Genomic DNA, 12870 nt, shown 5'->3' on the forward strand with positions numbered 1-12870 from the left:
CTCACTTCTTCGGATGCATCCGAAGAAGTGAGGTTTTTACTCACGAAAGCTTATGCCCAAATAAATCTGTTAGTCTTTAAGGTGCCACCAGACTCTTTGTTGTTTTTGTAGATACAGACTAACACGGCTACCCCCTGAGGCCAGAAAAGAGCCATGTTTTAGGAAGTTACTCCTCAGTGTCACACCCACCCCCTCCAGTTATCGAAAGGCAAAGACTGGGGAGTTTTTAATAAAAGTTCTCTCTTCACCACTGCCACGGTTCGTTTCCCTTTCCCTCACTTTGGGACCGGGAAAGATGCTCAGATCCATAGCGATGAGGACCAGGTGAGTAGAGGGGAATCATAATCTTGACCGTCTCCCATCCTTAGTCCCTGGCCTGAAGGGTTGAACAGTGTAAATCAAAGGCCCGTCTCACACTGCAAGTCAGCGCAGCACTCAGCACCAAGGGGCCTCTGGGAGTTACCTCAGTAGAATAATGAAGATCAGGCCCATAAAAAAAACAAATAAATCCCGCCCGGTCAGCATCCCCTCCTGGTTCTCAGGCCCTTGCTAATGGCCAGGCTCCTTGTGATCCCAATGCAACATGGAGGTAAAGTTACACTCCCTCAAAATGTAACAGCGACATTCCTGTTCACACTTGTCACTCCGAGGAGTGTGCTCCCAGAACCCTGGGCCCTGAAAGGACAGGCACGGCTGAGACAAGCGCAGGAACTTCCCTGAACCAGTCACTGGCCGGAGAGACTCAGGGGTCCGACAGGGCTGCGTATGGCTTGAATGAATTCATCCTTGCCTTAGCCACTGCCCCCTCAGCCCATTGCTTGCTGGGCTTTGCCTCTCTCACGGCCAGCCCCTCCAGCCCAGGCGGCCAGCCCAGCTAGGAGATGGGCTGCAGCTAGCGCAGAAGGCAGCAGCCTGCTGGGTCACCAGAGGGGGACACGCACCCAGCTGGGACGCTTTGCAAACAGCAGGCAAGCTAGAGGCTGTAGTCACCATGCCAAGGTACAAGTGCTTGAACAGACAGGACCCTAGCTACTCGGTCTCGCTTTCCTGGGCTCCTGCCCAGACCACCCTACCCCAAGTCACTCGCCAAGAGGGAAATTCAGAGTAAAGCCCCCGGCCAAGAGCACAGCATAGATTGGCACCCCCCAGAGAGAGCCCATCCAAAGATTCATACCGTACCAGTCTACAAAAAAGCACCAGAAGGCAGCTTAATTCTGTGAGCCCCACAATGCTCAGAGAACTGCCTTGATGTACGTGACAGTGTTTCCCCATCGTCCCTTCAGTGCTCCCCCATCCCCGCAGCGTGGGGCAGGGGGAGGAAATCACATTTCCCCTAGTAGGCATTTCAGAGAGTGACAAGGTCTCTGTGCCGGGCCCAGCCCAAATGGGCAACGCCCGTAGGAGCCTTGGCCCAGCTAACAAGCCCAGGCAGACGTGCAGGTATCGTCCCCTCCAGCAGGAGCCACCTGCAGAAAGAGAGGTCAGGACACAAGCACCAACCTTACCAGGAGCTTGCCACTAAGAAGGTGAGGGCGAGATAGGAAGGGGACCCTTCCGCTGCCCCAAAACCCCAGGGAGCAGGAACTGATGCCCCCCCTTCTCTGCTGAGCCACTGGGGGTCACCAGGCGTCATGGGGGAATTGCCCCTTTGCAACTATCCCCCTCCACACAGTCCTTCTGCGCACCCCACTGCTCCTGGGTGGCGCCCCCCTAGGCTCACCCCACCGCCCCTGGGTGGGGTCCCCCAGGCTCCCCCACCCCACCGCCCCTGGGTGGCGCCCCCCTAGGCTCACCCCACCACTCCTGGGTGGGCAGGCTCCCCCACCCCACCGCCCCTGGGTGGGGTCCCCCAGGCTCCCCCACCCCACCGCCCCTGGGTCCTGGCCCCACGATTCCATGGGACTCTCAGCCCCAGCGGGCTGGGGAAACGGCTTCACCCAGTACCAGGCGCCCCACCACGCACCCCAAGTCGAGTCAGGGCCACCCCTAGCCAGGGGCTACCCCGGGAGAGAGACGCCCCCGGCCCCGGCACTGCCCGGCAGGCACCGGCCGCGGTCTGACGCCTCCTGGGCACAGGCACGTGGCTCCCAGCCGGGGCAGGACCCCCCCCCCGCAGAGCCCAGCCCCCCCAGCCTGGGGGCCCCGCTCCCCCCGGACCCTGCTGGCTGCGAGCCGGGGGGGGGTCACGGACACTGGCCGGGGGCAGCCCCCGCGAGCACCAGCGCTAACACCCACCTGGCCTCCGGGATCAGCTGCTCCAGCCCCGCCCCCGGCTCTCATTGGCTCCCCCGGGCGGAGCAGACTGTCGCTATTGGCTGGCTGCCGCGCCCGTCCCGCCTGGATCGGCCTTTGCCCGGCGCCTTCTTAAAGGGGCCGCGGCCGGGGGGGCTGCGCGCAGGTGGGAGGTGCAGGGGCTCTGGCCTGGGTCCCCGGCGCGGCACAGAGGGGAGCAGGTCGTAGCAGCCCCCACTCCCAGGCAGAAGGGGCAGCCAGCAGGTCCCAGCATGCACCGCAGCACCCCAGCCCTGGGACATGGCAGCTCCCAGCATGCACCGCTGCACCCCAGCCCCCTGGGACATGCCAGCTCCCAGCATGCACCGCTGCACCCCAGCCCTGGGACATGCCAGCTCCCAGCATGCACCGCTGCACCCCAGCCCCCTGGGATGGCACAGCCACCTGATGCTGGCAGCCTGGACTCTGCCTCCCCTTTGCAACTGAGATGGAGACAAAACCCCTCATTTTAATCCCAGAAGTCCTTGTGGCCACACAGAGCTGGTGTCCCTGTTACTTTTGTGGTTAAAAGTTATCTACCTCTGAAATGCAGTCACTGCACCCTCATTCAGGGTCTGTCATACGCTGCATCCCAGGGGGGCCTGGCAGGTTCAGAGGTGTGATCAGAGCAGAGCACTGCAGTCCTTCTGCAGTCTGCACCTCTTTATTAATGACACTATGTATGTGTGGCTGAACTCTGGGGGAAGAGGGTGCATTCTGCCTTCCCCTGGAGTAAACCTCCAATCTTCCTCTCATGTGCTAATAGCTCAATAAGTTAACACGTTGATGGATGCTTCCTGTCTTATGTATTGGGACCAGGATAGATTGTACCAGTCTTCGGGAATTCTCCTGTCTCGCTTTGTTCACTCTGCTCATCCATTTTGTGCCTCTCTCATGCAAGACTTTCACTAGGTCTGCTGTCAGTTCCTCAGGTCCCTTTGCCTTCATTTCCTGGACTATACTTCTCACCTCCTCCTCTGTTAGGTCAGGCTCAGGCACAGACACCACATTAAGATCATATGGTGGCAACTCTGCCCTAAAAGGGGTTTGTCTATTTAAGAGCCTCTCAAAGTATTGTTTCCAACTGTCCTTTTGCTTGTTTGGGTATTACTAGCAATCTCCCCTGACCATCATTTACAAATGGTATAATAATACCACCCTCTTTCCCTTAGCCCTTCATATGGTTTATAGCTCAAAATTAAATAACTATTGGATCTTACACATTATCACAACATAAGGCACAAATCCTCATCATACCCTCTGACACCAGAGAAAGTATGTTTTAAATTCATAGAAATCGGGGGCTAGTACAATGCTAGGTACCTCCAGGAGCTATCCAAAGAACTTTCCCTAGAATGTGTGAAGTATGATCCAGTAACATCTGTCAGGCAGCATTCTGAAATTGACACCGCAATATGAGAGCCTAAAGGAAGAGATGAAGAACTAAGCCCCAATTCAGAAAACCATCCCTATTTGGGACAGCACTTGAGCACATGCTTCAGTACTTTCTTGAATTGTGGCCCTAGACGACTCTGCTTTAATACTCATTTAACAACCAGAAACTCAACACAGACATTTGAGATTTAAACAAAATAAGGTCACTGCCCCTGCCAGGATAAGCAGATTAATTCTTCTCCATTATTCTTATCACTTTCCTGCACACACAAAGGAGCAATATTCAGTGCAGGGTTACTGATTTACCTCTAGGTTACATTTCAACCAGGAGCTTGCAGTATTTTAATTATTCTGTAAGAAAGGAAACGTGATTTTTTCCTAGGGCAAAAAAGCAACCATTTGTGACGTATGTCCAAGGTCACCAGATCACCATCTTGTGAGTTTTTTTCCAGGTCACTTGATCACTAGTATATATATATATATATATATAAATATTTATACACACCACTGGTTCATATGGGTATTTTTATATAAAAAAAGAGACCTTACTGGACAGGGGCAGGACTTCATCCTCCCTTCTCTTCTTTATTTTCTGTCTGAGTCATGCAAGTTTTTAAAATGACACCATCCACATCAAAATCTGAGGAGAAACATTGAACATATTCAGTAATCCATTCACATGGCCTTGCAAAACTACCTAGAGATGCATAACTTTTTAAAACTGAATTTGTTTTTGATTGCTAGGCCAGTAGCGAAAGAGAATGAAATTTCCTTTCCTTCTTACACACACACTCTCTCTCTCTCTCTCTCTTTTGGTGTGAGTGAGATGGATGAAATTTCTATTAATGACAGATCCTTGATTTAGATTATTAAGGGGAAAGAGTGCTAAATGAGGCCCTCTTTTTAGAAAATCTGGAAGACAAGTGGAAAAGGAAGCAGCATCACAGCTGGTCTGCCTATCTGTGCTGGCAACGTCTGCCTTGTCTGATTTATAAGTATCTTTGAGGCTTACTGTAAACTGAGAAAATAGTGAAGCAATAATTTTCCTGAAAAAGCCCTGCCAGCTCTAGTACTTTTTCTGAGAAATGACTCACAGAGACTTGGGAACTTTTCTCTTGCTGATTTGTGCTGGCAAAGAAGCTTGAAGTTGAACCAGCCTGTGCACTGACCAGACCTTATACGAAGTAGGAAAAAGTTGCTTTGATTTTATTCCAGTCCACTGGGCTCAACCTGTACTCTGCTCAGCCAATCTGTCTTTGATTTAGTTTCCTAGTGATATACAAGAATGTACAGCTCCCAGAGAAACTCGTAAATATTTCTCTGCCTGTGAAGTTACCCCAGAGCCCTTCTGGTAATATTAATCTTCTACAGCCTCATCCCTGAGGAAATTTATCTCTAGGGATAGGGGGGCACTTATGTTATCCATATAGCTGAGGGGGGGTCACATGAACTTGAACTGTTACCCACTGGGCCAGGGTCCCTACAACGTCAAGGCCAGTTTCCATGCTCTGCCAAAGTCCCCACAGTGCCCATGATCCCTGCCCAGCTGGCTTCTCTACAACCATATCACTGCCGTTGTAGCCTCCCCTTAGAGAGACCCAGAGGGCAGCTGTGGGAGCCCCTCCCTTTATACAGACACAGGGAGCTGAGGGGAGGGCATTGTAGGGGGGCTTCCCTCATAGAGCCACTGAAGGGGAGGGGGATTGTGGGGGGCTCCCCCATAGAGCCACTAGGGGGAGGGGGAGTTGTGGGGGGCTCCCCTTAGGACACTGGGGAAGAGGGAAGTTGTGGGGGGCTCCCCCATAGAGCCACTGAGGGGGAGGAGGAGCTGTGGGGCGCTCCCCTTGGGACACTGATGGGGAGGGAGAGTTGTGGGGGGGCTGCCCCATAGAGCCACTGAGGTGGAGGGGGAATTGTGGGGGGCGCCCCTTAGGACCCTGGGGAGGAGGGAAGTTGTGGGAGGCTCCCCCATAGAGCCGCGGAGGGGGAGGGGGAGCTGTGGAAGGCTCCCCCCGGGGGGAGGGGGAGGGAGAGGGGATTCCTTGCTGGACCTCACGCACATGTACGTCCTGACGCAAAGGTCACGTCGTACGCGTGACCTCCATCCCGGAAGTGAGCCTCTAGCCCGCGGACCCCACGAGCCGCCGCCGCTGGCCCGCGCTTGCCCCGGCTCCTGCTCCGCCGCGTCCGGTCCCGCTGCCCCACGGAGCCCCCTGGCCGGGCGCCGCTTCCGTTATGTGAAGGCGGCGGCCCCAGGCTGGGCGGGGGAGAGCGGCCCGTCCAGGTGCGCGGCCTCCGGCGGGGGAGTCAGGGGGGTTCCCAGCCAATGGGGGGCCCCGGCTGCCATGGGGCGGGGCTTTGGGGGTCTCCAGCCAATGGGGGGCGGGGATTCCATACGAGGCGGGGTCATGAGCTGTCCCTATCCAGCAGGGGAAGGGCTTTGAGGGTCCCCATCCAATGGGGAGCCAGGGGGCCCTATAGGGAGAGGGCTTATGGAGGGGTTCACTAGGGGAGGGTTATGGGGGCGGGGCCCTGTAGGGAGAAGTGTTCTAGGGTGTCACCATCCCGTGGGGTCTGCATTCAGTGGGGACAGCTGGGGCCCATAGGGAAAGGGCTTGAGGGGTTTTGGAGTTGGGGTAGACCCCATCCAAGGGGCTGGAAGGGTCTCTAGCCAGGCACAAGCCCTTTCTAGATGGACACGTCTATAAAGGATCCAAATTTCCTTCTTGGGGTAGGTGGGGCCGTACTTTATCCCATGAGCTGTCTAGGTGTGTGGCTTTGGCTGGGCGTCTCCGTAGCGGGATTAGATCTTGCCCTCAGGGAGAGGGTGAAAGGCTGTAGGGCCTAGCGGGCAGCTTTGGTCTCATTGCTGCAGTTCTGGTTATGGTTCGGGTAGCAGCGAAGGCCTAGCTGGTCCGGTAGGGATTCTGCTCTCTTCCTTCCTCAAGGATCTGACTGTTGTGAAAAACAGTTTGAGGGGTGTCCGATGCTGTTAATTGTTGCTAGGGCCGGTGAAGGAAGCTGCTTTGTGTTTTTTATGAGCAGCCCTATGAACTTCCCCTCTGTATCTCTATCCCTTCCTGCAGGCTGCCGTGTACAGTAAAATGGAGCCCACAGCCTCCGGTGTGTTTTGCAGCAGGGTGCTAAGTATGGTGAACTCTGAAGACGTGAACGCCATCATTTTGGCTCAGAAGAATATGTGAGTCCCGTGGAATCTTATCAGCCGAAAAACCCTGCTGTTCTGTCCAATAAATATACAAATATCCTTCGAATTGTTAGTAATTTAGAGAAACTGGATGATTCGGTGGGGTTAGCATGGGCTACAAAACCCCCGGTCATTACTTCAAATCTGTCCTAGTGACTAACTGGCAGCTGTTCTGTTCAGTGCTTGTCAAAATGAGTTGCAAGGTCTTAGTTCAATTCCTAGTGGGCATGTGTCTGGGCTGCAGGAGAGAGGGTTACATTTGCCACTTGTAGGCTGCCCTGCTGACAGGTCAAAGACGGAAAGAGCTGATCTTTCCAGGGCATGGGTGAGCCGCTTTGTGGTAATGCAAGCTTCCTCAATTGCTGGTGCTTTGTCAATTCTGGGAATAAACAGAGGCCTTTAGTCTGCAGTGCTGTCAAGTCAGCACCATTCTTAGTGCTGAATTCATTTCCTTTTTTAAACAAATTTTAAATATTAAGAAAAGTCCATCTGGCACGTCTTAGCTGATCTTCACGTCTGTTCTCCCTTCTTGCTGCTTCTTCAAACTCCTCAATTCACTTTATTTTGAATTCTTCCCTCCACCCCCAAATTTCCTGACAACTTTTCTGTCAGGAGAAATAGTCCATTAGACTCTGATTGATTTCACTAGGGTTTTGCCCACGATGGAATTTTGCATGCAGAGTTTTCCAGGCAGGATTGGGGCTTTAATCACTTGGAAAGCTTTTCAAGATGGGGGAAAGAAGGATATAATTTTCTTTCTTTCTTTTGTGGGGTTTGTGCATGTTTTGAGATCATTGTGAAGAATCTTACCTGGTGTGCTTTATTTTTGGAAACTGATGGACAAATTTCCCATGTCTCTTCCTCGCTCTAGGCTCGATAGATTTGAGAAAACCAACGAGATGCTGCTCAACTTCAATAATCTATCCAATGTACGCATGCAGCAGATGAATGAGAGGTTCCTGCATCACACTAGGACGCTGGTGGAAATGAAGAAAGATCTAGATAGTATATTCCGAAGAATCAGGTGGGTTCTGGATTCAGGGTCTGGGATGCTGCATCTCTCTACAGTGCCTCCTGCTGGATGATAGAGGAAGGGCCTTGAGAGGATTCAAAGGGTGTCCTGCCCTGCTTTCCCTGTCCCAGACAAGGTTACTGAGACACAGTGACCTCTGTACAGCACCCCGGGAGGGTCACAAAACAACGGAATGGTGACTAACAAACGCATTCAGAAGGGGAGTGAATAAAAGGCATAGCTTGCTTTTACTCTGCAAAACAAACCAACGTGGGAGGAGGAGGGATGTGGCGCTTTCCATAGTACATTGGGTGTCAGGGCTCCTGGCTTCCAGTCCTAGCTCTGCCACTGACTGTGTGACTGATCAAGCTACTTCACCTCTCCATGCCTCTGCAAAATGGGGATAATGCAGACCCACCTCACAGGCCTTGTGCGGCTTAATGCTTGTGGGGATGTGATATCCTTGGGTAAAAGGCGGTAGAGAAGGATTAAATATTATTTAAAAACTTCTGATTTCAATTCTGGGGACAGCCTTGTCTTTGCTAAGGTGGAGGTAAAGTCATGAGACTGTCAAGAGTCTGCAAGGCAGTAGAGTATTTGTTGATTTATAGTGAATTACTTTATACAAAAGCTCTGGGGCGGGGGGTGTTTTGGCCCCTTTACTTCTCAGTGCATGGAGAGCGGCAGCAGGTGCCCCTGCCATATGGTGGGAGGTGCAGCAAGCAGACAGTCCGTGAAGAGACCAGGAGGCTGCTGGAGCCATCAGGGGTCCTGGAGCTGCTGCTCCTTGGTGGGGCATGTGACACATCTCAACGCAGCAGTGCCCCATCTCCAGGGTGGGAAGGGACCTCAGGCTCCCTGCTTGCTATGGGGTTTAATAAAGTGCTTGAAGGGAAATGTCCCTTGGGGAACATCTGGCGAGAGGAGATGTGGTCAGGACCGTGACACTTCACACCTCACATCTAGCCTTTGTTCAGCAGGGTCCAGAGCTCAGGAGGGCCTGGGATTTCCGTTCCTGTGACAGCATGAACGTGCAGCGCAATGGCATTTTATCTTAATCTGCTTAAAGGGTTCCTGCAACAAAGCTTGTTCTGCTGAATACTTGGCAGCTCTTCCGTTGGAGCGGAGGGGGGCAGAGGGTTGGTAGAGAGATTTATGTACTTTGTTCAAACTCCGCTCTCTTTTTCTTGTCCCTCCTGTCCCCTTACAGGACCCTGAAAGGGAAGCTGGCCAAACAGTACCCAGAAGCTTTCAGCAGTGAGTGTCTCCTTGTTATTCAATCTGACTTGCAGCCTTTATATTGACTTCCTTCCACTCTGATAAATCAGTACTTCTTGGTAATAAAGCACTGGTCACTCTAGAGTCCCAAGGCATCCGAAGCTAAAGAGAAATGTGTGTTTGAGCCAGGAGCTGGCAGCTTGCAGTGGGGGGTCTCAAGAGAGATTTCTTTTAAACACCTCTGTGTTACCCAGTGAAAGGTGGCTGCGTGTGGGTACAAAGCTGCAAATGGCTGCCAAGTTGAGTGCACATCACAGCAAAAGAGCTGGCAGGTTTTTTGTTACTACAATAATGAGCAGCCAAAGTTTTTTGAAATAGAAATTGTAAGTTCTAGCTGTAACAATGCGGTTCTGGCGGGACCCAACTGAGAGTGCCAATTCAGGACAAATTGCTTAAAACAGGGCAGTTACGGCCCTAGACTGGGGTTTTTCCACCTCTAAGGCAAACCAAACCAGCCAGACAAAGAGGACTTTGGTCTCACCCCACTGACTAACCACAAGTCACACAAGCAATTCCCTTAGACACTCCAGTTTCCCAGTATCACCACCAGTGCCACTTGTTATGGGGACAAATGGTTATGAAAACCAATACCCCAGTAAAAGAAAAAAGGTTCTCCTGATCCCAAAGGATCAAGCCCCAGACCCAGGTCAATATCCAAATCAGATCTTACCCACAAATCACGCTGTCGCCAGTCCTTTAGAATCTAAAATCTAAAGGTTTATTCATAAAAGGAAAAAGATAGAGATGAGAGTTAGAATTGGTTAAATGGAATCAATTACATACAGTAATGGCAAAGTTCTTGGTTCAGGCTTGTAGCAGTGATGAAATAAACTGCAGGATCAAAATCAAGTCTCTGGAACATCCCCAGCTGGGATGGGTCATCAGTCCTTTGTGTAGAGCTTCCATTCGTAGCAAAGTCCCTCCAGAGGTAAGAAGCAGGATTGAAGACAAGATGGAGGAGAGGCATCAGCCATTTGTAGTCTTTTCCAGGTGTAAGAACACCTCTTTGTCCTTACTGTGGAAAAATGGAGTCTGGAGTCACATGGGCCAGTCCCTGCATACTTTGCTGAGTTGCAAGGCGTATCTGCCTTCTCTCAATGGGTCAATTGTATAGCTGATGGTCCTTAATGGGCCATCAAGCAGGCTAGGCAGAGCTAACACCAACTTGCTGGGATGTTTCCCAGAAGCATAGCGCTAATATTCATAACTTCAACTACAAAATTGATACACACATATAGACAACATAATCATAACCAGCAAACCATAACCTTGTCTTAGACACCTCATTTGACCCCCTTTATACAAGATTTGGTGCCACTACAGGACTTTGGTTGCAACCATGTTCTATATGGTCCCAGATTACATCAATAACGTCACAGTAGCACTCTTGAGTCCTTCCTGAATCCATTTCGGTGGTGTTTGAGGATTCCTTCTGCACTCATCTGTTTCCTCTTGCTGATACATGTACCATGTCTTCTTTACTCTGGGTAGTTGGAGCAGCTTATGTGGCAAAGATACCTGGAGTCCTGTCGTCTTTATGCAGATAGAATAAACAGTCGAGGTAACAATTGTCTCTCTCCTTTCAGATATTCATGAATCTCCAATTCTAGAAGACGACGATGATTTTGACCCTATTCCAAAAAGCACGGCGACCACCATTGCTACCTCTGAGCAGAGCACCGAGTCTTGTGACACAAGCCCTGACATTATTTCTCCAACCATGAGTCAGGATTTTGAGGATTTATCACAAGGCCGGTATGATTCTCCAGCTGTTAATGGACAGAGTCTAACAGATGATGAAATGGCCAATGAGCTGGACTAACACATACTAGAAACTAAGGCATCAGCTGAATCAGCTGCGTGGACTACGGAGCGCAACCAGAGAACTTCCTGTCCTGTATTTATATTTCGGTGTTTCCTTGGCCATTTACTCTTTTGTGGGGAGAGGGAAAGTGAAGGCTGAGTGGAGAGGGGCCCATCACATGGTATTTAAAACTGCCATCATAATGCAAACATCAAGTCTGGATATGGCAAACATGCAAAATGTATTTATTGAAATGATTGTTGTCTGTTCTTGTTTGTGTGCTCAGGGGAGAGCAGTAAACCCGAAGTTCAGCTTGGATCATTAGTTTCTGGACAAACAGATCTTCTCAGAAGAGAACTCTAACTGCTTTTCTTTATCCTTTTCTTAAATCATTTACTTTGGTTTACACAGAAATCTTGAGGCTCTGTCATTTACAGTGCATGCAAACCCAAACTATAGCCTCCTCTCCGGCATGGTACAAATATCTCTTAGCTGTGGCTTGCAGGAGCTTGTACTTGCAAAGCAACATCAGCTTGCTTTTTGGGGGTCTTCTCTGCCTTCTGAGAGGCCTGCCTGCACTACAGGGCCCTGTAGCTAATTAATATAAACTAATGATTTCTCTAACACCTACAGAACGTCTTTTCCCACACAGTGGCAAGAACCCGAAGTCCTCTTTCCTTAAGTGCTCAGCTGTCCTGTGCCGCAGCTTGGATTTTCATGAGGGAATCTTTCATAACGGCACTTCCATTGCTTAATGGAGATCTTTGAATGGAACAGTTTGACAACTGCTATGGCTGTACCTTGCTCTCTCTAGTGTTCATCATATGTTAAATTATCAGATAGTTTCTTTGGGTAAAACCTTTCATTTTTTCAAACAGTGATAAAGAAAGACGCTGTACTGAAATGTCTGCTTCTTGTCTGTTTTCACCTGACTTTGCCAATGTCTGTGTTAATGTATTGCTGAGAGCCAGGGTGGAAATAACTAACCCTGTTGTAAACCTCGGAGGGAGGGGAAAGTTGCCCTCTAATCCTCAGTGGTTGTGATCAGCATATCTCCAGAAAGAATAGAGTGAAAAGAAAATATTTTTGTATTACATGTTTACAAATGCTAGAAGAAAATAACCACTAGAGACTCCATTAATAAAACATCCCTCCAAACCACTTCATGTTCCTTCTTTACGAGGTGGAATTTGTGCATGTACGCTGTAACTTCTGGTCATCGAGGTGAAGTTTGATTTCTCTGATAGGCTAAAAGAATGATAGCCACTCTAGCTCTCACAGAAGGGACAGAGGAGTGGTCCTCATTCTAGAGAGGCAATCACCACACCATGATTAAGAGTGTGAATTAAATGAAAATAGGAGCAAAACCGGTGAGCTTTGGTGCACACAGCAAAGGCTAGATTTTGAGAGCACAGGAGGGCAGCGGGTCTGTGCTTTATGAACCGGCCTTGGCTCCCAATTCACAATATTGTAATAGCAGGGGCCAGTAGCCAGTGGGCGGGACTCTCCCGTCCGCCAGCTCCTGGCGCGTGCTGGGGCAGGGTGCGAGGGGCGTGCCCTCAGCCGCGGGGGTGTGGCTTGCACACGCGTGTGCGCACACCTAGACGTGCCTGACCCCTCCGCCCCCGCCCAGCTCGGGGCGCCAGACCCGGACTCCGCCCCCGGGGGGGGGACTCTCCTGCGCGGGAGCTGATTGGCGCAGAGCTTGACCGGGGGCGGGGCGCTGGTTATGACGCACGGCACGAGGTGGGCGGGGCAACCATTATCCTACTGCGTACGCGGCGCGTGCAGCGTCTGACATAACGTCCGCGTGCGCTGGGCTGCTTCCGGTTCCGGGGGCCCTTTCTCTTCTCTCCAGCGAGGCGGCCGGGCGGCTGGTGAGCGGCGTGGGGCCGGGGGGGGGGG

General features: G+C 51.3%; 3 protein-coding genes across 7 annotated transcripts in view; 2 read left to right on the plus strand and 1 right to left on the minus strand.

Annotated features, from left to right (window-relative positions):
* Positions 1-5865, minus strand: part of FKBP8 (FKBP prolyl isomerase 8) — a 20346-nt gene extending 14481 nt beyond the window's left edge. For 2 of the 4 annotated variants that reach the window (XM_034755233.1, XM_034755236.1), the window contains exon 1: positions 2236-2360. The gene's annotated coding sequence lies outside the window, so the exon portion shown is untranslated. Of the gene's footprint in view, positions 1-1963; positions 2009-2235; positions 2361-4215; positions 4307-5726 lie in introns of those variants that run through there. The other 2 variants (XM_034755234.1, XM_034755235.1) reach the window with 2 other exon arrangements.
* KXD1 (KxDL motif containing 1) lies at positions 5823-12126 on the plus strand. 2 transcript variants are annotated; one of them, XM_034755238.1, is made up of 5 exons: positions 5823-5950; positions 6753-6865; positions 7743-7895; positions 9094-9140; positions 10748-12126. In XM_034755238.1, exons 2-5 carry the CDS (start codon positions 6771-6773, stop codon positions 10981-10983), a joined length of 531 nt encoding a protein of 176 aa, XP_034611129.1. In that variant the 5' UTR covers positions 5823-5950; positions 6753-6770; the 3' UTR covers positions 10984-12126. The 2 variants fall into 2 exon arrangements, with proteins under 2 accessions (XP_034611129.1, XP_034611128.1); XM_034755237.1 differs by lacking the exon at positions 5823-5950 and adding an exon at positions 6359-6397.
* A 604-nt stretch (positions 12127-12730) lies between these two features.
* UBA52 (ubiquitin A-52 residue ribosomal protein fusion product 1) overlaps positions 12731-12870 on the plus strand; it is an 8789-nt gene continuing 8649 nt past the window's right edge. Inside the window, exon 1 of the mRNA XM_034755349.1 lies at positions 12731-12842. The gene's annotated coding sequence lies outside the window, so the exon portion shown is untranslated. The remainder of the gene's footprint in view (positions 12843-12870) is intronic.

This window comes from Trachemys scripta, chromosome 22 (genome assembly GCF_013100865.1).
Source record: "Trachemys scripta elegans isolate TJP31775 chromosome 22, CAS_Tse_1.0, whole genome shotgun sequence".
Classification (NCBI taxonomy): Eukaryota; Metazoa; Chordata; order Testudines; family Emydidae; genus Trachemys; species Trachemys scripta.